Source organism: Girardinichthys multiradiatus, chromosome 8, assembly GCF_021462225.1.
Source record: "Girardinichthys multiradiatus isolate DD_20200921_A chromosome 8, DD_fGirMul_XY1, whole genome shotgun sequence".
Classification (NCBI taxonomy): domain Eukaryota; kingdom Metazoa; phylum Chordata; class Actinopteri; order Cyprinodontiformes; family Goodeidae; genus Girardinichthys; species Girardinichthys multiradiatus.
The window spans coordinates 23113278-23141069 of record NC_061801.1 but is presented as its reverse complement, the minus strand read 5'-3'; the positions used below and the strand labels follow the sequence as shown (position 1 = coordinate 23141069).

Below are 27792 nucleotides of genomic sequence, written 5' to 3'. Positions count from 1 at the left end.
CTTAGGTTACCCCTGGTTACGAAAACACAATCCTCATCTTGATTAGTCGAAGGGACGTGTTGAATCTTGGTCCACTAGTTGCCACTCATCTTGCCTTCAGTCATCATTTTCCCCGAGCTTTTCTGAACAGAGTAGTGAGGAAAATGAGGAGATAGATCTCTCACATGTACCCTTAGAATACCATGACCTCAAGGGAGTTTTTAGTAAAAACAAGGCTTTGTCTTACCACCCCATAGGCCTTACGACTGCGCTATCGACCTTCTCCCTAGCGCCCCCTTACCATCTAGTAAACTATAATATCTCCCACCCAGAACAGAAATCCATGGAGAATTATAAAAATGACTCTTTATCAGCAGGGATAATCCGACCATCTTCTTCGCCTCTTGGGGCCGGATTTTTCTTTGTAGGTAAAAAGGATGGTTCTTTAAGACTATGTATTGACTATAGAGGTCTTAATCAAATCCCCGTCAAAAATAAGTGTCCTCTTCCACTACTTTCCTCTGCTTTTGAACCGGTTCATGGTGCTACAGTATTCTCTAAACTAGATCTGAGAAATGCTTACCATCTTGTTAGGATCTGCCAGAGGGAATAGTGGAAAACGGCCTTCAAGACTCCTCTCTGTCATTTTGAATACCTGGTCATGCCTTTTGGACTATGCAATGCTCCTGCTGTCTTTCAGGCACTTGTTAACGACGTACTTAGAGACTTTTTGAACATTTTTGTTTTTGTATATCTTGATGACATCTTAATTTATTCCAAGGACATTGAGGAGCATCGTCGCCATGTACTCTTAGTACTACAACGTCTTTTAGAAAACCGACTCTTTGTGAAGAGTGAAAAGTGCGAGTTTCATCAAACCTCTGTCACCTTCCTAGGATACATTCTCGAGAGTGGACAAGTTCGATCTGACCTCGAGAAGATTAAGGCGGTCCTGGAGTGGCATGTACCAGATAACAGCAAAGCACCCCGACCCTGCGAAACAGTTTATTTTAGAGGTCGATGCCTCTGACATTGGGGTAGGAGCAGTCTAATCACAAAACTCTGAAAATGGGAGATTACATCCTTGTGCCTTTTTTTCACGCAGTCAGAACAACGCAGAGAGAAATTATGACATCGAAGATAGGGAATTAATGGCTATCAAGTTAGTTCTTGAGGAATGGCGCCACTGGCTTGAGGGCATGGCACATCCAGTCCAAGTCTGGACGGACTATAAGAACTTGGCTTATTTACAATCTGCTAAGAGATTGAACCCATGTCAGTCCCGGTGGTCTTTGTTTTTTTCATGTTTTGACCTCTGTATTTCTTTCAGACCTGGAACTAAGAACGCTAAACCTGACGCACTCTCCAGACAGTTTGCAGATGATGAATCTGTAAAGGAGCCAGCGCCCATCTTACCACCTAATTGGACGGTCAGGGCGCTCAGGTGGGAGATGGAAGACGTAATCCGCAGAGCACAGCAACAAGCACCCGACCCCGGCACAGGACCACCCAATCGTACCTACGTCCCACTTCAGGTTCGTCATAGACTCCTTGATTGGTTACACACAGCTAAGTTTTCAGCCCATCCCGGAGTTAGCAGGACAATAGCTCTAATACAGAGAAGGTTTTGGTGGCCTTCAATCCACAAGGATGTTAAAGACTTTGTTCAGGCGTGTTCCACTTGTGCCAGAAACAAGACCAGCAATCAACCCCCCGCTGGTCTTCTCCAACCGCTCAGTATACCTGGTCGTCCCTGGTCACATATTGCTTTGGACTTTGTTACCGGTTTACCCTCATCTTCAGGTATGACCACTATTCTCACAATTGTTGACCGATTCTCTAAGACATTGGCATCCCACTCAGGAAACTCCCCTCTGCTCTGCAAACCGCCAAGCTTCTCACCAAACAAGTTTTCCATTTACATGGCATACCACATGACATACTGTCTGACCGAGGTCCACAATTCATCTCTCAGGTCTGGAAGCAATTTTGTTTAACTTTGGGAGCTAGAGTTTCACTAACCTCCGGCTACCACCCCCAATCCAACGGACAAACAGAAAGACTCAACCAACAACTTGAATCCACCTTATGCTGTCTCACTTCAACTAATCCTACAGACTGGTGCTCATACGTGCCTTGGGTCAAATATACTCTGAACTCTCAAGTTTCTTCTGCTACAGGACATTCCCCTTTTGAAGCATCGCTAGGTTACCAGCCATCTTTGTTTTCTGCTGATGAGACAGACATCACGGTCCCCTCAGTCCACCAACACATCCGTCGCTGCAAGACCATATGGAACTCCACCATTCAAACCCTCCAACGAACTGCAGAACAAAATAAAAGGTTCGCTGATCGTCGACGCCAACCTGCCCCAGACTATCAGTCTGGCCAAAAGGTCTGGTTATCTGCACGTGACATACCATTAAAGTCTATGTCCCGAAAACTTTCACCTCGTTTCATCGGACCCTATGAGATCGAGACAGTGATCAGCCCATCAGCGGTCTACCTGCAAGCCTTCGCATACACCCTACGTTTCATGTTTCACAGATTAAGCCTTGGATTCCTAGGCATCAGCACACCCTGCTTCTTCCTCCTTCTTGAACATCAGCACCTGAGCTCCTTTTTGTTGGCACCAAGCTCACAACAGAGAAGACAACTGGACAATCCTCCTTCGCAAGTTAAGACTCTGAATCTCTCTACCCCTGGCGGTTCTAGCTACAACAATTTAGTAAGCCATTTCTCAGATCTAAGTAATCAGTTGCTTCATATCATTCGTTTGTTCACCAATCCATTCTGCTTCCTTCCCTTAAAGCTGGTGTTCCCGGTTCCTGTCCCATTGACAATAAAAACCGTAAAACTTTTCCTTCTGAGTGTTCTCTGTATGTGGGTCAAATCTATACCGAAAATGACAGACTGTGTAAATTCATTGACTACATTCGATTAGATTAATGAACTGCAAACTCACATCAAAAGAGTTTACAAGGTAACATGTAGGTTTTCATCATTCAAAAGAAATTCTTCTCTTTTCATAATTGTTTGAACAAATAGCTGCAGAACCTGCAGGACAATAAACACTTGTTGATGGGGTAATGATTCTCTGGCTTCTGCAACCAAATTAGCATCTCGACGCCAGGGGAAAAAATCAATTTGGCATTTGCAGACACTTGTGACAGGCTGAGAGGCTTCACAAACTGCAGATATCAAAGAGAACTGGCTCATCTTCAAATCGCAGGCAGGGTGTAAAGAAGAACAGTAGTCCATCGATATAATCTTCAATCTTGTTTTTTATTTAATTTAAGTGCATAAAGCTGAATTCTTTCATCATTTTTGCTAACAAACCAATTTCATTTCACTAATCTTTAACTCAGAATAACAGAAGATACAGAGAGCAGTATAAACTATTTAGCTCTAAGCATTTTTTTGATTTTTTTTCAGTCAGTCAGTATAACTTACAATCTAAAACCATAAACACTAATATTGTAGACAGTTATTACAACTGAAACCACACCAACAAAAATAACTGGCCGTGGTGTATAATGTGTATTATCCTTGAAACTGTCAGATTTGACTGACTGAAATCTCCACTGTCAGATGCTTTTAAGATTTTATTGTGCATCATGATTGTGGGAAAGATTTTCAGCTAAATAATGAAGGGGAAATGTGAAGCAGAAGTGTACTGTGGGTGCCAAACTGTCAGCCTGAGGTAGCGTTAACATCTATAGGCCTATCTTGATCATTAATTTTGCATAAGTACAGGCAAAAGGTGGGGTTGATCTGCTCTAGTAAGTGCCACAATGATCATTGTCCTGCCAAGTCAGCAACTGGTAAAGCTTTGATAAGAAAATGTTATTCCAACAGTGTAAATGGATGCTGGTATCAAACTGGTAATCGATGAAGTCTAGTAATTTGTGAAATTATACATACAGTATTCATCTGATTTGTATTTCATTCACCAGAAAGTTTTACTTTAACTAAAATCATAATATATTTCATCATATTTTAGAGTCAAAGTGGAGTTGATTGTTTTCCATCGCTTACCAACAAACCAATAATAAAGATGAATGTGTCTGGAAAATCAAAGCCCTTCCCAAAGATCCTGTATTTTCAGTTTTTTTTTTTAGTTTAACAAGGAAACACACAAAGAGGAAAACCCTTACCCTACTTTATGGTTTGGCTGCGAACATCCACCAGAGAAGAAACATAGGCTTTTGAAAAGGATTAATAGTACTGCTGAGAACAGATCGGGTATGATTTTAGCATTAAGAAATAACAAATAATGATAATATATGAAACATAGTGATTTATTAGTGAATGACATCCTAGTCTTTCCCCCCTTAACCACATTTTCAATCTGCAGTAGAAAATGAGCAATTACAAATTGTCAACTATGCAACTACTTACCACTCAGAGATTTAAAAGCACAGAAAACTCCAGAACAGACATGTAGAAACATAGTTGAAGAAGCAGTTAAATATGCTTGCAAATGTAAACAGTTAAAATGAATATTATGCCATTTCAATTTTAGCAGTTGATATTACATGTGTTTTACACATGAAAAGGGAGCATAAATGGGCTGTGAGAATGCCGGTTCTGAAGGCGGCCACATAGTTCAATACATCATCACGGATTATAGGTATAAGATGGATAAACATGTGAACATAACAATTTCCCAGCTTAGAAACAAAGTGCACGCAGTTTAAATATGATAAAACCTGATTTCTGTACAAATATTCTTAGATTGGCCGCAAGGTTTTCTGTCTGAAACAACAGTTTTTAATGTCCTAATTCTATTCAAGTAACTGCTATATGTCTATTCTGCAATACATTCACTGCAGTTCTTGTCTTAAACAATAAGCGGAGCTATTGGGAACATGTACAGCTAAACAGCAGAAATGGCACCAGAAGTAGACACAAACGGGTTAATTTCTTCATACACATACAGAACTAAACAACCTTAACAGCGTTACATTTGGCATTTTTTGGCATCCATGTAACATTTGTAAAAAACTGACTTTGCTTCCCCAAGACCTATTCCTGTAAAAACAAACACTCCTACATACACTTCCTGTTTTAACAGGCGGCACTGGTGGGGCAAGTTAGAAGAATCAAGCAGCCAAAATTACAAAACCAGCCTGGGAGAACTCTGTGAGGCCGAGGACACCAGGCATAAAATAACCTTACATTCACTGGTTTATTGTGTTGTTGTTGCTTTTTTATCTATTCCAGATTTATGAAAACCAGTCCTGATTAAATAAAAGCAGTACAGGCACATAAATTGTGAAAAGTCAAAAAAAAAGAAAAAAAAAAGAGGATTAATTAAACCTGTAAGGTCTAAGTTGTTGATTGTACTTAGCCGAATCAGAAAAGTTACTCATTTCCCCTCCTTACCTCATACAAGCCTCTACCCTCTACCAATAATTTACCCCTCCCCTCAACCATGTTTTACTCTTTCTGCGTTGCAGCTGACATTTAAAGACTCCTTCAACTCTGTTTTCTTTTCTCTTCTTTCTCATTTTAGTACTCCCTGTCCCTGTCTGCCCCTTACTTTGTCTTGTCATCTCTTCTCTCCCTCTTCTTCTCCTTAAGACACACACACAAGCACACACAAAGCTCTCATTCTTTCAGTTTGTGGCTTTTCAAAACTCAGAGCTTGTGAAGGGAGAAGCCTGTACTCCCACCCCTTCTCTGTGCAGCTGGGAAACTTCACCCCTGCCATTGCAACTTTTTTTCTTATGCACACGCATGCACATGCATACACACATGTTAAGCACAGGTTCAGAAGGTCATGGACCACGCCCCAACAGCCTACAAAAGGGGAGGAGAAGGAGAAGAAGAAGCGGGAAATTAGAGGTCCTCCTTCCTTGGCCACAAATTTAAAGAGAAGTAAACATGACTGAGACAATTTTTTCCCTTCATCCCTGTTCCCTGGCTCATTGTCCCTCCTCCACTGTGCTGCCAAGAAAAACTATAAGGACAAAGTTTCTCCTACACAAAAATCCATTTTTTTTCTTCTTTGTGCTGTGAAATTGTCTGACTGTCCACCCAGTTAGAAACAACCACCGCCAAAGAACAGGCTGATCCTTTCGTGCGTGAGCGAGATGTGAACAGGAGGTGTGAAATTTTCCCTTTTTCAAAAATATGCGTATGTTTATTTTTTTGTGTTGGCAACACAGCAAATAAGAAACCTGGGAGGGGAGAGAAGAAACACGTGCAAAACACCACACCAACTGCATAACCAACTCGCGGAAATCGCAGATGTTCTCCTCTCCCGCAAAACAAACCACCTCTTTTCTTCTTCTTGAAGCATGAATTCACATTAAAAAACACACACTCCCTTTCTTCTCCTTTTTCTTGCCCGCTTTCTCTTGTTTGTGGCCTTTTTGTTCTAACACTAAATTGCTGCTTTCCACATGTGACTCACTTTTTCAATAGCCTGAGCCAGACATGGGGAAAAAGTCAAATCATGAGTCTACTTGCAGCTTCTCCATTTCTTTAAATATAAGACTGCTTCCCAACAGAGTTGTTCCCTACCAAGACAAGTGTCGGCCTGGTGACCCAGTTCCCAATTAAAGGAAAATTTTGGGAGGCTAATTATGCAGTTTCATTGTTTGTGTTTCACATCTAAAAGCTATTTTTTCAAAGACAAATCTTAGAGGAATAAAGGAGAATGAGTGGGCCTTGATTGGCAACCGTACACCCACCCTTTTATTTGCCAAGGAACTGAGCGTGCTAGCAGACATCCACCATCCCGACATCACAGAGAGCGACCTCTGAAGAAAAACAAGGGAGGAGGAAAAAAATCATCAAGCCCAAAAAAGCGTGAAAAGGGGGAGGAGAAGCAGGAGGATGGGAGAGGATGGAGGGAGGGCAACTTGTTGACATAGAAATGGAGATAGTGAGTCATTAAATTATTGGAAGACTAGCATTTAATTTGTGTGATCATAAAATAAAGGATGAGGTCTAACCTGTGCTTCACTTTCTTTGCTTTGTATCTCACCTTTGTGGACGAAACATACACTTAAAAATCACATTCAGTGGAAAAGTGATGAATTCATCTGTTACACATCTACAAAATATATTATTATACCATAAATATTTCTTTTTCAAACCATTCACAGACATCTCTTTTGAGTTTATTTGCTCTCCTTTATTTACATCCTGCCTGTAACACTCTGCCCTCAATGACCCGTCTTGGGGGCTGTCTTGTTAATCTTTGACTCCAATCAGTTGATGCCCGTTACCAATTTATGACAGAAGGCAGAACTTTAAAGGTTTTCTAACAAAACAAACATGGAAAGAAATTATCACGTTCACCCAGAATGTAGAATCAAAGACATGCTCTGACTCTGCTTTCTTGGAGTCTTTTCCCCTGCTTCACATTTTATAAAAGCATCCTGGGTGGTTGAGTTTATTGCATCTGCAATCAGTTTACAGATATTTTGCAGGGCATGCAAATCAGAGAAATCCTCTTGTTACTGCATCTTTCTTTTTTCAGATTGTGGGAGGTAGATCAGGAGCAGCGATTCTTATACAGTGTCTTGCAAAACCTTTTCCCTATTTTATTTTATGTTACAACCACAAAGTTCAGTGTATTTTATAGTGATTTTATTTGCTAGACCAGCACAAAGTAGTGCATAATTGTGAAGTTAAGGACTTTTTTTCAGCCCCCTTTACTCTGATGTCCCTAAATAGAATGCAGGGCAACCAGTTGCCTTCGCCATTTCTATTAGCAATGCAGAGGACATGGTAGACATGTGGGAGATGACATCAAAATGCATGTTTTGACCAACATCAGTAATGCTATGTGTGGTGATGGCAGTATCATGCTGTGGAAATACTTTTCTTTAGCAAGGACAGCGTTGCTGATCATAGTTATGAGAAGATGGTTGGAGCTAAACACAGGGCAATCCTTGATATAAACCTGTTAGAGGCCTAAAAAGACAATGCAGATCAAAGCCTATTTAAATGTTAGAATGGCCCAGTCAAAGTCCAGACCAAAATCAGCTGATAATCTGTGATAGGATTAGAGTTGCTGTTCATGGATGCTCTCCATCCAATCTGACTGAGCCTAAGCAATTATGCAAAGAAGAGTGGGCAAATATTTCAATCTCTTGAAGTGCAAAGCTGGAAGAGCCATACCCTGAAAGATTTTAACCTGCAAACACGATAATGATCTACTTTGAGTTGATCTTTCACTAAAATCCCAATAACATACTTTACAATTTGTGGTTGTAGGATGCCAAACAGTGGAAACCTTCAAGGGGTCTGAATATTTAGGCAAGGCACTGTGCCTACCAGGTCTTAAAATGCTATGTATTAAAATTGGGCTGAGAATAAAGTACATAGTACGTTATGGTGCCCACTGCCATCATTAAATGATCATCTGGTTTCATCTCACTCTAAAAGATAAAGAGCAAGCAGTTTCAATCTGACTGTGTACTGAGTAAGCGGTTTTAATCTTGGCAGCGATAATCAGGGAGGTGAAGTGGACACCAGTCCCATAACAACTGATGCTGAGATGCACTTCAGCAAAACACTTACTCCGCCACTGGCCTTAGGAGAGCCACCAGGCTGGCTACACAGCAGAGGTTGTAATCAGGCTGTCAGCTAAATGTGTTTGGGTTTACAATTAGTGAAACAAAAGCAGACAAAATTAGTCAACCAGTTTGGAATCCTAATACTGGGAGATCTGCATAAGTTATCAATAACAAAGGTTATCAAACCTTTTTTATGTGAAAATATCCAGGGATTACAACCACACACAAACAGAGAGGAGCAATTTCATAACATAACGTTTTAAGTAACTGGAGGCTGTCCTTGTGTCAGGTGTGTGTATTTTGCAGCAAACTAAAAACTCAAAATTGAGACATGATAGGATTTAATGCCAAAACCACCATTTGATTTAAGGTGCTTAAACCTAATCAAGGAGAGGGATGTTCTGTAGAGCGGGATTAATAGCTATGTTGAGCTGAAAAGCTAAATTTAACCACCAAACAACATCTTTTCAAGATTTTATCTAACTCCAAACTGCTGATACGGGACTTAAAAAGGATTAGAAAAGTTTTTAGTCTCAGAATGTTTAGACAAAAGAGAATATTCAGTGAATTCAGTTTAAACTGGATTTAGATAACTAAGTCATTTGTACATAATTGTAGGAGAGCTAAATAAACATGCAGAATGGGGAGATCAGTGCTGTCCAGCAGAAAGCCCTTACCCTATGTGCCCACTCCCCTGTCAATGCACATGCATAAAAGTAATAGAAAGTGCTTGTGCTGCCTCGTTTCTAACTGTAACTGGAATAATCAATATGCTTTATTACTTTAGCAGCAATTAAAATATTTGCTGTTTTTCTGTCTTTAATAAAGGTTATTGGATCATGTCATACATTATTTGTTTTCATTTTTTTTATCTAAATGCCATAATACTGTGGTATTTTTGCTTAAGGTTATCAAACTTGAGAATCTCATACTGCTCCATGCATAGAAAGCACAAAAGGGAAGTGAAGTACTGTACCAGGAAGGACAAAAGCCAGAGTAGATAACAGTCACGTGTAACTTTGTTATAGCTGGTAAACATTAGCTCAGCTTTCTTAAAGGTATCAGATTTTCATCTTATTAATATTGTTAAATTCATAAAAAGTTAGGAAAACAAAAATGTATGATTTACACTTGTTTATTCACAGCAAGCTTAAAGAAAAAGTCTCAGTTTTCTACTTCATTAAACATGTGTCCTTCTCCTTCTGAACCATGCTTTAATTAATTTAGAAAAACAGATTTTTAGTCATAATTGAAGACGACACAACTGTGTTAAATACCTGTCTCAAATGAATTAATTACCTCATCTGCGAGGAGAGAAAAAAAGCATGTCCTTGTACGTTAACATTTGCTGCCTTTTAATTTTTTAATCCTGAAGAATAAAAAGCACAAATGTTTTGACTGATGCAGAGACGCAGACTGTCAAAGTTTAGCTTTTTTTGGAACATAAGCTGTCTCAGGTGCATATTAATACAACAAATCAAGCAGGAGCATTTATCTGGAGCAGGAGTTACGCCCTCTCTGTGAGAAAGCATTTGACTGTTCATAGTGTCAGGAATTCATGCTGCTCCTGCAAAAACCGAAAAGAATCCTTAATAAAACTTTAAGCCTGCTCGATGTAGAAAATGTAAATCGAGAATTGGTCGTGCAGAGCCACAAAATAAACAGGAAATTATGTACGGTGCTTTAATAACTGAGTTTCCTCTGCCGGTAGATCCATGACAGTAATAACCTCAATCTAACCTGTATTTCTGAGGCAGGCGGCTGCCGGTGGAGAGGGTTTGTCTCCACAGGCCAGATTATGAGTTCACAGCCAGACATGGACAGATGGAGGCAGAGGTTAGTCCTCCCTCCTGTGCTCTGCCACACACACACACACACACACACACACACACACACACACACATATTTGGCAAGCACTTTTTCACAGGACAATTACCTTACGACCTCTGCCAGCCCACACACACACACACACTCACACAGGCAAACACACTTGGCCAATTACAAACACAGTGAAGGAATGATAACCGTCACAGAGGAACCACTCACACAACCTGTCATGGTGTGCACATACACACTCAACAACGCCTCTAGCTCTGTAAAGTATGGCAAGCATCTCTGTTTCTGAAGGGCACAGCGCCCATCTGTAGCTCTAGCGCAGAGAAGACAACCAGACTGTCACAGTCTCCCTATGTACTGTATTTATTAGAGATTTACCTTATTTAAAGTGTGCAAATAAAGGACAATCTTTCTTTCTGCCTGCTGATAAGGTCCTATTATTGTGCTGATAATACAAAGCCATGTTTTTTTTATTCCCTCCTTGCATTTCTCAATTAGTGCTCACATTTATGGTAACTGTGATGACAGGAGTAGTACACAGAATGAGGCTAATGGTTTTGTAGCCAAATAATTTGCCAGTCTGTTTTGCAAATGTAATTCCCAACGTTTCAAATGTAATTTTCCCTGTTCTGCCTTGTAATGCTGTTTAGTGAATCATCTTTCATATCATCGTCAATACACACAGAGGCTCTCAAAAAGGTTTTTTATGTAAAAAAATTTGATTACAATAAATTATTTGGATTTTTGTTTTCTCATATAGTGTCACACTTATCCTGTACAATTTTGCTGAAAACCAAAGAAATCTGTTAGATTGGCAATGTAAATGTGTAATGTGTAAATGTGTTAGTCAGGAGAAGGATATCAAACATTCTACAACTTTTGTTATAAACCATGACACAATAAAGACAGTCATCAATATTTGGAGAAAAGGTGGGAAATAATATAAAAAAAAAATTACATTTCACTAGAATTATTGAAAAGACAAGACAGAAACTAGTCAGACTGCCAAAAGGCCAGCATTGGGGGGTGGACTTTGTTCCTGTTACCGTGTGACCTTGTCCTCAGCCACAGGACAACACAGGGACACACAAACACTCACACTCACACAATTATTTTACAGACTAACAGGTTTCCTTACAAGACTGCCCTGTATGAAGCCCCATCCTGCAATTAAATCTTTCCTCTCCTTACCACCTTGTTACATGGTTGCCATAGTGGTTCAGGGTAACGTGCAGGGTTAGTTTTTTACCACACACAGACTTTTGCAAACAAAAAAGTTTCGATTTGGTCTCATTTGACCAAAGCCCCTTTGTTATACATGCTTGCCGAGACCCCTACATGGCTACTGGCAAACTGCAAATGCACCTTCTTATAGCTTTAAATAGTGCACTGTTGGACTCTGTTTACTGATTAAGTCATCTTTGAAAGTGGTGACCTTGAAATGGCCAAACATAAAATCACATAAAATATAAATGAAATGTGTTGAGGTTTATGGCTGTATTATGAAAAAAAAAACGTTATAGGGGTAGAGATAGTTTTGCAAGGTACTGTATTATAATGTCAAAACAAAAGTAGAAACAGTGAAACTGATAGGCAAACTCCTATTGCAATAACTTTATGAGTCCAACATAAAGATCTTAAAAGATGTTATAGGGCCACATTAAAAATGGGAAACACCTGCTACACGTGGCTTATTGAGTGCCCCTCTAACTCCCTATGCTCCTGAATTCACCTTGACCACATGCTGTTTCAGTGGCACACAGGAGCACCACCATCAGCGTTATCAAAGTTATTAGCTCCTAGTTTTCTGCAAGGGAAACTCCTGACTAGATGACGTTACACGCTCTTAATCCTGTTATTAGTATTTTTCATCCTTTGGTAATGAGTACATTTGCAGGCTTATAAAACAAACTGGCATCCTATTTTTTAGGAATCAAGCACACAATTTTATACAGATTATTAAGTGAATAGAAAAGGAAGAATTATTTGGAATTCATAAATCATGAACGCAATGTTAGGACTGCAAAACAGTACATGTGTTTCTCATTAATGAGGCCTTAATAATGAGAAAGAGCATCTGCAAATTTATTGACCGCTTAAGTTTGCTAAATGTGAACCAAAAAGCTCTTTCTATGACAAAATAAAGGAAAAATAAAACTCACTGTAGAAAATTATCTTAAATTATGATTGTTTCACAATAAACAGTAAATATGTGTAAAAAGCCTTGAAATAAATTCAGAAATAATTCATAATCCATGATGTTTATACACCAAGCAAACAGTAAGTTTTCCTGCATGACAAATACTGTGTGACATTTCCAGAGGCTCAATACTCTTTACCACTCTTCAACATGGGAAAGACAACCAAACATGCTGATAAATAAGTTTAGAAATTGCTACAAAAATATCCCGATATATGGAAAAAAGATAATCACTTGAAGGCTTAAAACAGCTGGAGCTGTGACAAACGAGGCTGGACAAGGACCCACCATGCAAAGTGAGCAGGAAGTTGAGGGAGGCAAAACATCTCCAAAGCTCACAGTTAAAAAACTGCAGCAATTTCTATGGCATAGGATTATGCTACTGCAGTAAAAAATGAATATATTTTAAGGATTTTTACACACCTATCCCAGGGGCGGTAATAAATGTGGAGCCTACAGAATGTAGGATGAGGCAGTAAGAGGTTAATAATAAAGCCTCACACTTCATTTTGATCCAGAGTTGTGACTCAAATCTAATCTAAGTGTTTAGGTTTTATTAGAGTTCATTTAATGAGTCATCTTTAAGTGCGAAAGTCATGGCACCACAGGAAAAGAAAGAGACTGGACAGCTGCTGTAGTGACTGGGATAAATTACTAGACATTGCACCTGGACAGAAAGGAGGTTTTCCAAGTCGAGACATGAAATTAGGAAGCAGAAAATGCATTTCTCTCTGTCAGATAATGGATCAGTCAGCATTGGTAGATGCAGTCAGATGTAGCAGGTTGAAACTGTTATATGTTGGTTCTACAAAAAGGAGGCACAGCTTTAATAGACTTCATGCAGCTGCCGAGAACAGTGTGTAAATGCAGTCAGCTGTAGGTTGTGGTATGTGAAGAATCAACCAAAGACACAAAAAAAAACAGACAGCATTCTTTGATTTTTGTTTTATGTTATCAATTTTTGTTGCCATCAAAGCAAGATGATGTTTTTATATTTAATATAAAGTGGTAATTTAAACCTCTGTTGGGTTACTCAAAATATTATTACACTGTGAAAAAGAAAACACTATGCTGAACCACAAATGGGTAATCAAAACCCTAAATAATGTTTTGTGGATCCGTTACAGTTTTTAATAGTTTTTTCATTTTTTCTTATGTTTAGGAAGACACTTTTACCTGTTTCTGTTTCTGTTTAGACCTATGAGTCATTTGTATTCTACTTTTCTTATTTAATATTATGTGGGTGGCTGAATTTAATATGAGAAATGCTCAAGTACCAATTTTCTAGGTTGCTAGGTTACATTTAAAAAATATAAGAAAGTGTTTTGTGGCTATGCTAAGACTTTAAACAAAGTTTTTCCACATTAAAAAAAATTGAGAAAAGGTCTGTTTCTATCAGTTCAATGATGATCAGAGTCAGGTAATGTGTTGCCTTTCAGCTTATTTGTAGTCACAATTCAGCACATTTTATTGGCAGGATAATATGTTTTTACGTTTTACATTCTACCTCAGTGGGTGGTCCACTTGCATTATAGTGAGGCAACGCATATAAAAAAAAGGGCAGGAGGCTCAATAATAAACCCTGAGAAACTACTCTTGAATGGTTTGAACTAACAGTGAATTAATCACTAAGCACAGCTGGCAGTAATAAAGATAAATACCATCATCCACAATTATTAGCACCCTCGGTAAAGATGTGTGGAAAACCTTGAAATATATTAATGCTTCTTTGGAGCAGTATCATCTCAGACCTTTATGTAGCTGTCTGACAGTGGGGATTTATCTTCCTTACCATCTAAACTCAAATCCTTGCCCAGCCTTGTTTGTCACATTTCCAGCTGTTTCAAACATCTTAATTATTGCTCTAAATGTAAATTTAGAGCAATAAGTAGCTTTTCCAGACTCTATAGTCCTTAGTGTGAATGTTAGCTGTTTAAAGTAATGATAGAAATATTAGAAAAAGACAAGTAAGACTTGTTTTGAAGAGTTTTTAAGAGTTGATAAGAGATAACCTATTTTTTCGAAAAAGAAAAAGGCAGTGAAGTGTAGTTTAGTGAAGATGCATTTGAATAAATCACTAAAAGAGTGTCCTCTTAAAAGATAAAACCAAAGTAGAGATACAACATATCTGGTCAGAATAGCACAAAAAAACCTCATGCCAAGTGTCGGGCATTGTGGTGAAGGGGTAATGATTTGGGCTTGTTTTGCAGCAACAGGACCGGGGCACCTTGCAGTTGATGAGTCGACCATAAACTCTTCTGTGTGGTAACTATTCTAGTGCCAAATGTGAGACCGTCTGTTTGACAGCTAAAAGTTGTTTAAATTGGGTAATCAATGAGATAACATCAGACACAGCAGCAAATTAAAATCTGCATTGTTAAAAACAAAATTAAACAGGGTGCTGCAATGGCCTAGTCAAAGTCTAGACCTCAGTCAAGTTGAAAAGAAGTGGTGAAACCCCATAATTAGCATTGCATCAACCAATGTCAATGACATGAAGCAATATTGTAAAAAGGACTGGACAAAAACTGAACATAGTCTCTCAATATTGTCATAGAGCTTTTCCTCTTTAGCTTCATTGTTGATTTATACTCACAACATGTCAGTTGTGTGATTTCGTACACTTAAGATTAGAATTAAATATGTTCAGAACCTGAGACCAAGATTTGCTTGGTTCAAATTACTCCTGTAAAAACATCCTTATTCTCTAGATAACATGAACACCACTCATGAAACAGCTATTTTTAACAGGTTTGTGTGTAAAACTTCATTATGGTGCACAATTCACTTTATTTATTTGCCTAACTCTTGTGCTCACTATCTTTTCTGTCACTGATTGCTCTAATTACATTTCCTTCAATTCAAGCAGATTTGAGTCATTTGTGCTTGTTTCGCCTCAAGTCACGGTTTTCCTCTCTTCTCATTCGACATATGGCACTCAACTACAAACACCAAAAGTACAGAGGGGGCAAAGAAAAATAAAAATATTTCCTTATTGTGAGCTCTGGTTCCTTACAGGATTGAGCCAAGTTCTCAGTTTTAGTTGGAATTTCTACATTTGTAAATGAGAATGCACATTTACTGATGATAAATAAATAAAAAACTGTGAAATAAGTAATCTCTTTGATCAGATAAGATAAATAGCATTAGTTTAAGTAAATTACAGATCAGGTCTGATATGCTGTGTGAATAAAAAAGAAATACTTCTGCTTTGTTAAAGATCAATAAATTCACTTCGTAAAGATAAAAGGTTCTTTAGGTTTTTTTTGTGCGTTCCCTTGATTTCCAGCAGGGACTGACTCACCTCAGTGAGACAAAGCTGCACTGCACGAGGAGGTAATTCATTTGAATTATGTTTATTACCACCTGCATTTAAGGCAACATTTGTTTGCATAAGGCTTGATTGCTGTATAAGGCAGTGTACTACATTTAGGTGGTAAGATTTTACATTATTTGGACACTTATTTTGAATAGGACAAACTATTCCTTATTTGACATCCATGCTCTCTTTTTTTCCAAAGCCAGTTTATTCGTTTTAATTTATTGAGCTTTATTAAAATTACCACCTGCTTTCAGAAGACGGTAAAAATTACAAGCAATTTCCATGTAACAAACTGCGGTGGTCTTGGAGAATCTAACGTTTTTTGCCCCGAATATCATAAAAATACATGAATATGGGCACCACAAAGAGATTAGATTTTTTCATCAGTAGAATCCTGGGAGCAGATCTATTATTTTATGAGCTTTAAGAACCTTTAGTGTCTTGCTGTTAGTGTTATTTATCACCGTATTGATAGCCTTATTCTATAAAAGCGTACCAATATCCTAACATAGCATAAGAACTATTGACGTACTGCCATGGATTGCCATGGGCTATTCAAATTATCTTACTGGATAAACCTGTGTGTTTTTGTAATCATTAGAGAACAGCAACAAGCCAATAAGGAATATAAGTGACAAGATGATTAAAATTTATGTGTTCAGTTTTTCAGATACTGTAAAGCAGTTATGTTTGTAGGTCCATTGTCCTCCAATAATCCTGCTTTATTGACTCATTGTGACCTACATCCAATCATTTATTGTTATTATTCTTGTTCATAGCCATTTAATTACAAATAATCAGTGGTTCTCTAGTTTTACACAAGTTTACACAATATTGTTGTTTTAAACTTAAAAATAAGAATACTTCCTTCTTTTACTGAATCGTTTTATCTTTCACGGTTTATGCAAACACTAAAATGAGAAGTGTGTTTATGTTGACATCATCATGAACAAAGACCGTCTCTGTTTGTGGATGCAAATTTACTAGATGTTAGTTGATACCTTTGTGAGATTAGGTCCAGATTGTGAATTCCCCTGCTGTGACATTCGTTCGTTTGAGCATGTGCGTCCACAACGGCCTGCCTATTTGCTTTTGCGTGTGTGCATTCATATTTATGTCTCCTTGTCCAAAATATGTCACTGTCTCTCTGGCTGTGCTGGCAACACGCATTTGACTCAGCCCATTCAACACATTAATCCTGTTGCTTCGCAAACTGTACACAGCCCACACTGTGTTTTTAATATGCTGGATGCATTACAGACCATCTGATTTCAGAAGAGCAAGTCCGTGTGAGCTGAACCTGATGCTTTATGGTTTCATGGGTAGGAGCCATGACAGGGTGCCGCGGTGGCAAGGACAAGGAAAAAAAAAATGTAACACTGGGTCAAAGTTGCACACACTGTCAAAACTACCTCAGAGCCATGATTACTAAACTTTTATCTACCTCTACACAGCTGCATCAAATACAACACATTCCCATTTTATTTATGTGAGTATTTATTTGTATTAGGGTTTGTAATCTTGCTTTAACACAAATAAATTCAGGGAGAATTTAATTTGAAAAATGTGAAGTTATTAAAACAGGCAGAACAGAAAACAGAGTGAGTTTTCAGTCATGGCGAGCAGTGGTAAAGGTAGAGCAAACAGAAGTGGCTGAAAGACTTATCTTTCTTTACTGTGTAAACATCACTTTGTTTTCTAACTTAGAAACCACAGCATTTCTTAGAAACCAAGAAAATATATCTTAAGCTGTTTCAAATTATTTTAGTTTTTTTACTTACGAATGTTAATTAATCAAACAGCCAATTCAAAAAACTGCTTTCAAAACCTTACCAACACTCAAAAATAATAATGTCTTAAATTATGGCCTTTATTAGGTATGCAGAGGTGTTAAAGTGTGTTTATGCACTTTATCAATCTTTAAAAATATCTCACAGACTAAATTCTAATGGAAGTGACCAAATTGATTTTATTACAGTAGACTGAACTTGATTTCCATGCATTAAAATCCCAATTTGCAAGTTATTTAGGTGATACTTCTGCAATTGGTATTCTACTGTAACATTAATAATATTCTAGTTTTTAGTCTTTTTATGCTCTTGACAGATATCAAGTAGGGTTCTTTAACTAAAGATTTTCGGTCAATTCATTACTGAACACAAGATGCTTGGTATTAAACATGCACCGTTTCCAGAACTAAAGATGATTTTTACTCTCCTAGATACTTGATTAGTTAAATAATTTTCTGTTCTGCTTATAGTCTACTTCAATAAAATGTGGTTTTGCGATTTCCAGAGAGTTATTTTTGGTTTGATTAGGGATCTTAATGATTCATATTTCATAGAAATAAACTGGCCCAAGTTGGTATCAGAACCAAAACTAATAGAAATCGGCTATAATATAGAATCTTTAGAAATAAGAGATTTTAGAATTTTTATGATCGTTATTCATTATTTATGGAACAGTTGGTAGCACTGTTGCCTTGCAGCAAGAAGGTCCTGGGTTCGATACCCGCCCTGTGGTCTTTCTGCATGGAGTTTGCATGTTCTCCCCGTGCATGCGTGGGTTCTCTCCGGGTACTCCGGCTTCCTCCCACAGTCCAAAGACATGCCTGTTAGGTTAAGTGGTCTCTCTAAATTGCCCTTAGGTGTATGTATGAATGAGTGTGTGCGTGGTTGTTTGTGTGTTGCCCTGTGATGGACTGGCGACCTGTCCAGGGTGTACCCTGCCTCTCGCCCATAGATTGCTGGAGATAGGCACCAGCTCCCCTGTGACCCACTATGGAATAAGCGGTAGAAAATGACTGACATTCCATAATTGATGAAAATAACTGACTGAATTAAAATATACTAACTGATGCACAGTGGTTGAGTATAGAGGGGCTGATTATTCTGGGGCCTTTTAGTTGTTGTTATTGCATTATTTTTTAATGTCTTGTTTCTAATTGAATTAATAAAAACCAAAAAAGTTAAACATTGCATTTTTAAATGGGATTTAATTCTTTAACCTCACAGTATTTTGCTCTGGTCCAGCTAAGATTTGGTGCCAATGCTAGTAAAAGCATTTTTCCCTCAGGAATCATCTGTTGTGAAAGCCTCCACATGGATCTCTACATTATTTGTGCAGATTACACAAGCCAAACCAGCTCTTAAACCAGGGTCTACACTAGGTGCATATGTGGAATTTCTCTTAGATTTACAGGTCACATTCAGAACAAGTTATATGTTAACATTGTTCACAAAATGCATAAAGAAGTTATTTATCCATGTTTGTTCAAATTTGTTATTTCTACAATTAAATACAAATTTAAATCAGTAGATTTCCAATATAAGTTGCATTATTTTAGGGCTTGCTGGAATTATTATATATTCTTTGAAAAATTATTTTATGTGTAATATTCTGCAGTCTCATTTCACATCCTTGTGTAAGGAGTGCTAAACAACATCCTATTGCTACCCAGGTAATTAAACCTTCTAAACATTTTACAGACGGACATCAGTCCTCGCCTTTTCACACAGAAATCCGCACTGCTTTAATTTTCATTTATGACTCAAAACATGAAAAAACAGGCTGTTAATTATTCACACAGCGACAGCTGTTGCCGTTCTGTCAAATCTGCATAAATCAGCCAGTCGTTTCTGAATGGAAGAGTGTCTCCTTCGCAGGAATTAACTCGCACTATTTGTGTGTGGATATGGCATCGATTAGCAACAACAGTCATTAATTTGTTACAACTGGTTTCTCTGGATATTCACTCTGAAAACCCTTTGGTCTTCATAAACAGAAAACAATGAATAGTAATTGCTGAAACGTCTCATAGAAACTAATGTAAATCTTATAAATAAATAAAAAAGCTCTGTACATCTGTCTAGTTTGTACACAAGAGGGCCACATTTTAACAAGAGTCTCGGATATCTGAAGCCAACTAAAACAACAGCTGATCATTTAATGTATAAAAATCTATCTATTTTTAATAAACGTCCAGCTTTAGAGAGAAGACAGCACGGAACCGTCAAGAAAAAGGAAGAAATCAGATAAAGAACAAAGGACTGCAGGTGAAAAGAGACAAGAGGAAAATCTCATGAGGGAGACAAAGAGACAAAAACTGCAGAAGAAAAAATAAAATACAGCAATAAATGTTTAGATGTGTAGTTTTCTAAGACTTGATATTCCCTGTGCTACAACTGATACTAATTTATAGAGAAAATTCAGCTTCTCTTTAATTAACAATTACCAAATCCTGTTCACACCCTAAGTGCTATTTTCCACACTTAATGAGAATTATAAAGAAAGGCCTGTGAGATTTGACAAAATGAGTGAAGCAGTCTTGATATAATGACTGAAGGAAGAATGTTAGTGTCTGTGCGTTTGGTGTGTGTGTGTGTGTGTGTGTGTGTGTGTGTGTGTGTGTGTGTGTGTGTGTGTGTGTGTGTGTGTAGGTCAGCACCTGCTGTTTTGAAGCAATCCTCTTCAAGTAACATTTGTGCAAATATTAAAGCACAGGTTTTAGTAGTTACACTTGTTTTCTTTTCCACTTTTCAGGTAAGCTCAGGTTTCTCTTGAGTGTCATAAATCCTAATTATTTAGATTAGGAGAAATATTTTATCTGGAGATGTTTCAAGAAATTAGCTAATCAGAAACTCAAAAATCCAGTCTTTTCCTGAACAGTGAACCTAAGGGTTAACAGACTGCAGCAACAAAAAACATCTTTAGTGAAGACTGATGTTACTGAGCAGAAAAGTGGCAAGGTTAGCTATTACAGTATAGGTGAGGTAATGAGAAATAAGGTTAGATGAAGCATAAAATGTTTAAGCAGCTGTGTAAAAGCAAAAACACATTTCTATGTTTTTTTCTGAATGTAGGAGAAACCGTGAATTAAGCAGTTACAATACAACAAACATTGGTCTGCTTTACCCTTTCAAATTTGCAGGCCATGTCTGCCATGAAACATTCTGGATTTGAAAATGTTGGCAGCCTTTTGGAAAACTCAAAGCTAAGGTAAAGATCTACATTCTGCAGCCAATCACAGGGAGATTGCTGTTTAAAGTTAGCAATGCTAACCACGCTAACTATGCTAATCATTAACATAAGATGTTAGAGGCAGCATAAAAAATCTAATTTATATTCATTTTTCACTTTGTTTTAATATCTATACATAAAACCCAGTTTTGCAGCTACTTTTCTCACACGCACACACACAGTATGACGTAGCCTCTGCTCCTAATATAAATAATTAATTATCACAGAAAATTTTGTTTGAACTATGATAATTATAGTTCTTACAGAAAACTCTGGAAGTAGCCACAAAACTCTGATCGGTGTAATTATTAGTCAAATGTACAGAAATAGATTTGTCCTGATATATTTTAAAGTTTAACTTATCTAATATTGTGGAGTAAAAGAGAGGGTTGCCCTAACCCTAACCCAAAACATCAATAAATGCATGGTAAAAATGTAAAAAACAAAAGCACTGAGAGTCAATAAAAACAAAAACAGCCTCTATCTTAAGAGCAAACCAATAAATTTGCACTAAAAGTACTCAAATGGAAATTTGTTACCACTTATTTAGTTAGAAATATTCTTTTTTTATTATTATTATCTGAACACAGCCAAAATAGGATTGAAACAAAGCCTGTTGTGCTCTGATAAAATACGATTCCAATTAATTTTTGTAGCAGCAAAACATTATATTTCTTTTATAACACATAAACCTGAGACATGGAGAAAAACATAATTTAAAACACCAATCTACTGATTACATCTTTATGGTCTGAATGAATAAACAGACAAATAAAATCACACTTCTCAAAGCAGTGACACAACTGCAGCAGTTCCAAATCAATAGCCATAAAATGTAATTGAATGGTCTCAGTTATCATCAAGTTTACTGGACCTCAAACAGAGTCATAATCAATATTTTCAGCAGCCATTAGCAGCGTGTAAATTGGTGAGGTAATGCTAAAATTTCACCCTCCTACATTCTCATTTTCTGGCTTCAGGTAATGAAGATTTTGCTCTCAAAATCAAATCGCTGCCTCCTCCTCTCACCACACTGACTCATTGTGTTATTGTGATAGTTGCCTGTGTGGATCTTTCAAAATCAATAAGTACAACAAAATACATACTTCAGTGAGGCCATTGTATACCACTGCAGCATGGTGCACTTATTTATACACATGTACAGCTTGATGAATATATAACTCTCTGCTGCTCATTTGCACATAGTAAAGAGCTCTCCCTGCAGCAGCAGTTAGAACATTTGGCAAATACTTACTGCAGTCCCTGAGAGGCCTTTTCATATCAAGTCAGCTTATTAGGTAACTGATGCTTCAACCTCTCAAACCAATATACCTGTTTTCCCCTCCTGGCTGTTGTTCTGCAAAACCAAGCCCATTATAATCCCTCTCCCCCTGTCTTGCCGTGGCTCGGTCGATATGTTGGACAGCCGTACACGTGCGTAGGGAGATAATGCAAATGTCTCTATAAATAGGGACAATAATGCTGACAGTAGCACTCTCCAAAGTGAGATATCTCAGTGTAATTTTCACTAACACGCACAGACACAAATCCAGGTATCTGGTAAACAGCAGCAAGGAAAGAAAAGAAATCCACTCTCTCGCCCTGTGCTTCATCACAGCGATACTCCTGAAGCAGCACAAATATGCTTGAGTTTGCAAACCAAACACATTTCACATTTATGCTATTTGAGGTTCAAAAACAGGAGCGCTCCACAGAAAACAGATCAATGTCTTCAGAACATCGTGAACAAACAGCACAGCAGTTCCAATCTGCAGCTGACTGAATTGATGCTATATGTTGGCCTCTGTGGCTCATGTACTGCACTATGCACAGGTACACTTCAATGCTTAGATCCATTCGGCACTCATGGCTCACATCTCCGGCATGCACCTCAATTGCTGATTTCTTCAGACAGTTTTTCATAAAAACCCACTAAAACTAGAATATCGTTGTATCCCATGCAATATTTCCCCACACCATATACTCTAAGTCAGCGCACCTTAATAAAGAGCAGCCATCAAATAATGCCGCATGTACAAGTTTCTATCCCAAACTTTGAGAGCACAATAGAAGCTGAGGGAAAGACCGATGGGATGAAAAAATAATTGAGATGGATAGAGCAGAGCGGCAAGCCCCATCCTTCATCTCTGTCACCCTTTCTTCCTCCCTCTCTTTCTCACCTTTCAGCTCATGATGAATGACATTAGAGAGGTTGGGCTCCTCGCCCCACCAGAAGATCCACAACTCCCTGGCATCGGGCTTGATCTTGCGTCGCCACACACAAAGCAGGTTAGCCTGCACACAGTGCATGAAGCTGCGCAGGACCGGGTCATCCTGAGCCGGGGCCGAGATCACAGGCCCGTACTCCCCACCGCTGCAGAAGCTGTAGCAGCGCCATTTGATGCCCGTCAACTCCGCCTGGAAAAGGAGAGTAAGTATTAAAGCATTGCAGCAGTGACATTTAGCCATTCAACAAGCTTAAAATCAGTTTATGCTTGACAATATTATTACTAGTGTGTTCAGAACAACTTTTGCTTGTAGCTGTGTGTGTGTGTCAGTATAATAAAACAAAAAGTTGACCCAAGTTAGCTTGCGGAGCGCAGTTAACATGCTCATACAGAATAAGTCACACGTCTTGCTTGGCATACAATGGTAAAAAGGCCTCAATTGGCTGTGTAAAATGTTTTAAAGTGTCTCTATTTTGCATACTAATATTTATGACACCAAAACAGTTTGCAGTAATTTCTCTGGATGTGTTTTTGATTTGTTTTCCTTGTTGAAACAATGTGGAGAGATTTTGCCACCGTGGTTCAGACAGTTCTGCCCAAACTAAAAATCCAAAGCCCTAATGCTGCTGTTTTATATCTTGCCGGGTATGGTAGTGTATTGAAAAACTTGTGTTACACAGGTCTTAATGTGAGCAAATGAAGCAGTTTTATTGAACATCAAGTCCTGCCATGTGTGTGTTGCTTTTGATGTGGTCTCGTTTTAACATCTTAAAGCCTAGGCCTTTTTTTGAGAGATGTACTCGACAATAATATGTCCAAAATGAATTAAACATACTTAATCTCCAGAAAGGTAATACTCCAGGGAATAGTCCAGAGCTCATAGCATATCTGTAGAGAAAAAATTCTTCTGCAGGATTTTACCCATAGTAAAGAGCAACTGCTAACCAGCTATTCACTACCACTACCAGGACATGTGGCAGTTCTTGCTTAAATTTTAGGAGAGCCTCTTCTTCTGGATATTTTATATAGGCGATATATTGTGGTTTTCAAACTACTTGACCTAATGTGTTCCTAATCCATAAATAAAGAAGTAAAAGTAATCTCTTTTGTGTTTTTTTTTTTTCAAATAGAATAAACTGTATTTTGAAGAATCTGTGTCCAGTGTAGAAAAATCAAATGTAGGTGTTTTAGATTTTAAAACTAGAAATTATAAAATGTGGGACAGATTCCCTAAAAGCTGTGAAATTTCCCTTTGATTTAGAGCCGCATTGTGGAGAACAAGTTCTGGTCGATGTACTTACTGGTCTGAAGTCCAGTAAGTACATCGACCAGTAAGTACATCGACCAGTAAGTACATCGAACAAGCTCTGGTCGATGTACTTACTGGACTTCAGACGATAGTTTTCTCAGAGCCATTTACACTTCTAAATAGAAGAGGTCAGAAAAGGCTTGCTGGGCACCTCGTCTTGACACTGGTGGTGTGGATTGTTAGAGAGAAAATAATTGAGGCTTCATTTGTATTTCATCAATGTGTGTTGCCCTTTAGAAACTTCAAATCAGACACCACCTTCGTACCATTAGCAAAGTGCAGTGTGCTATTATAATTTCTTACAGTGATAACACTGCACAACACAGCTGGGCACCCACTTGTCATTGTGATAGTGTGTGCAAATCAGCAATATAAACATTGTTCAGGGCACAACTGACAGATTACTTTTCCAAGTGCAGTTGCTACTTTGGCAGTGAGCCATATGGCCCAAAACAGTAATGGTTGACACTGTAAGTTCTTCTTTAGCTAGAGTTCATGTACAAAACATTGATGGATCCATGATCATCTCTGGACATTTTCACCTTTCCAATTATTTGTCAACAGCTTTAATAAAATAGTAATTTTTCCTCACAACCTTCAACTGCTTCAAGCTGAGTTCACCATGAGGATACACTTTCAAATATTTTCTTTTTAACAGAAGTGCACTTTGCTTAGAAACAGCACACTGTAGCTTCAAAAAAGCGGAAAAGGGAATATCAGCAATCCAGTTAGTGTTCAATAGATGCTTAAAGGGAAGTTTTATTAGTTTATTAGTCGATTTTACTAATCTAAAAAGTGTAGCAGGAAACTGAAACTGACCCAGATGCTGTCACATGTACATATATTTGTAAAGCACATTCCTCAGTTGGGTTTGTGTATGCTTCCTGAGGGCAGGATTACCGCGTCTAAGCATGCTGTGAATTATTGGCGAGAAAAACTTCAGATATGTGGACTCAAGAAAGAAAGCATCAAATCCTTTTATGAACACACAGATCTAACATCAAGGCAGCCCTGAGACGCAGCTGCTATAAATTCCAAAACAAAGCTCATTTTAGACATTTGGTTATATGGCAGCGAAAGAAGAAGTACTAAGGGAAGAGCTTTAAGAAAATTGGGGAAGTGAAAGAACCCTCTGCATTTTAAGCTGTCCTGGAAGTTACTGAAACAAATATTGAAGAAAAAATGCAAAGATTGTTTTCCTGGAAACGTACCTGTGCAAGGCTTTCTGTGAGAAGTTTGTAAGTTCTCTCTATGGTGGGACTGGTGTTTCTGCAGATAATCCAGTACATAATAGGTACATCTCAAAAAAATAAAATATTGTGAAAAAGTTTTTGTCACTCATTTTAGAAAGTGAAATTTAATAGAATTAAATATTTTAAGCCTCTGTTCCTTGTAATTTTGATGAGTATGGCTTACATATAATGAAACCCCAAATTTCTGTGTCTCAGAAAATTTTAATATTGTGAAAAGGTTAAATATTGAAAACCCATGGTGTCACACCTAACTAAATTAGTAACTCAAAACCCACCTCTGGTTTCTCAGTCTGGGTCAGTAGTCTATACAATCATGGGGAGGACTGGTGAGTAGTCATATGTCCAGAAAAAAGTAATTAAAACCCTCCAGAAGGAGGGTTAGCCACAAAGGTTAATTGCCAAAGAAGCCGGAGTACTGAATCCAAGCATATTCATAGAAAATTGAGTGGAAGGAAAAAAGTGTGGTAGGAAAAGGTGCATCAGCAACAGGGATACCAGCAGCCTTGAGGTTTTTCAAGCAAAATTCATCCAAGAATTTAGGGAAGCTTTACAAGCCGTGAACTGAGAGTTTCACAAGGAGCTGGCTGAGGCTGGAGTCAGCACATCAAAAGCAACATTACTCATGTCAAGCTACTCCTGAACCAGAGACAACATCAGATGTGTCTTACCTGGGCTAAGGAGAAAAAGAACTGGACTGTTGCTCAGTGGTCCAAAGTCCTTTCAGGTAAAGTTTGCATTTCATTGAGAAACTAGGGTCCAACAGTCTGGATGAAGAATGGCAAGGCACAGGCTCCACACTGCTTAAAGTCTTGTGTGAAAATTCTACAGCAATGATTTGAGGTGCCATGTCATATGTTGGCATTGGTCCACTATGTTTTCTGAATTCCACAGTCAATGCAGCCGACTTCAATGAAATCTAAGAGCACTCCATGCTTCCCTCTGATTACAATCTTTATGGAGATGCTGATTTCATTCTCCAGCAGAACTTGACACCTGTCCACACTGCTAAAGCAACAAAAGCTGGTTCAATGAACATGGTGCTTGACTGGCCAGCAAACTGGCCTGACCTGAACCACACAGAGAATCGGTGTATTGTCAAGAGGAAGATTAGAGACACCAGACCCAACAATGCAGATGACCTGAAGGTCAACAATACATTTCATATCATAAAAGCTCAAATCTAACAAAAGCATCTTAAATAAAAAATTCTTTAGCAGCTTTTTTAAACTATCCGCATAGTCCAAACTCAATAGTTAAAGAGGCAATACATTCCATAGTCTGGGTGCAACAGCTTAAAAAGGTCGGTCTCTTGGAGTTCTGAAGTGGGTTTGAGGGACCACTAAAAAGTTTTAATACGATGGCCTCAGACTACAGGAGAGGGTATATATTTGAATCAAATCAGAAATATAGGAATGAGTCAGTCCACGTAAAGCTGAAAAGGTTAAGAATTAAAGTTTAAAATAAAACCTAGATCTGATTGGCAACACGTGTAGTGACTAAAACAAGGGTTACATGAGTTCCTCTGTTTGATTGAGTCAGTAGTCTCACAGCAGAGTTTTGGACAACCTGAAGACAAGCCAGCCCCTAAATACTGAAACAGATAAACAGATATTTACAATAGTCCAGTCCTTTTTGGAGACAAAAAGATGAATAATCATTTCAAGTTCACTTGTTTCACCATTGATCTAAGTTTTGAGATGTCCCTCAAATGAAATAAGCAGTTTCCTACTATTTGTTTTAAATGATACTCTAGGGAAAAAGTTTCACCAAATCAAACACCTAGATTTCTGAAGCTGTGCATCTGTGAGTCTCCCTAAATCACCCAGCTGCTGTTCAATGTCAGACATTGCACTAATAATCAAAAATCAAACTTTAATTTTTGTCCTCAGGAGGCTTGAATAAGAAGTATAGGTGAACATCATATGCAAAAAGATGATAAAAAACATCACTAAACTGCTGAATTATCTGGCTTAAAGGAAGAATATATGTACTTAAAATAAAACATAATCTGATGTGAAGACACACTAAAACTCCTACAAGATATGTAGGATGAAAACCATGTTCGAACAGACCCAGACATCCCAAACAGAATTTCCAGCAAGGCCTGGT

At 38.1% G+C, this 27792-nt stretch overlaps 1 protein-coding gene across 2 annotated transcripts in view; it reads right to left on the bottom strand.

Annotated features, from left to right (window-relative positions):
* LOC124872455 (mediator of RNA polymerase II transcription subunit 13-like) overlaps nucleotides 1–27792 on the bottom strand; it is a 128688-nt gene that overhangs the window by 72134 nt on the left and 28762 nt on the right. For both annotated transcript variants that reach the window (XM_047372477.1, XM_047372478.1), the window contains exon 2: nucleotides 23074–23311. In XM_047372477.1, coding sequence (XP_047228433.1) covers nucleotides 23074–23311 — 238 coding nt within the window. The remainder of the gene's footprint in view (nucleotides 1–23073; nucleotides 23312–27792) is intronic.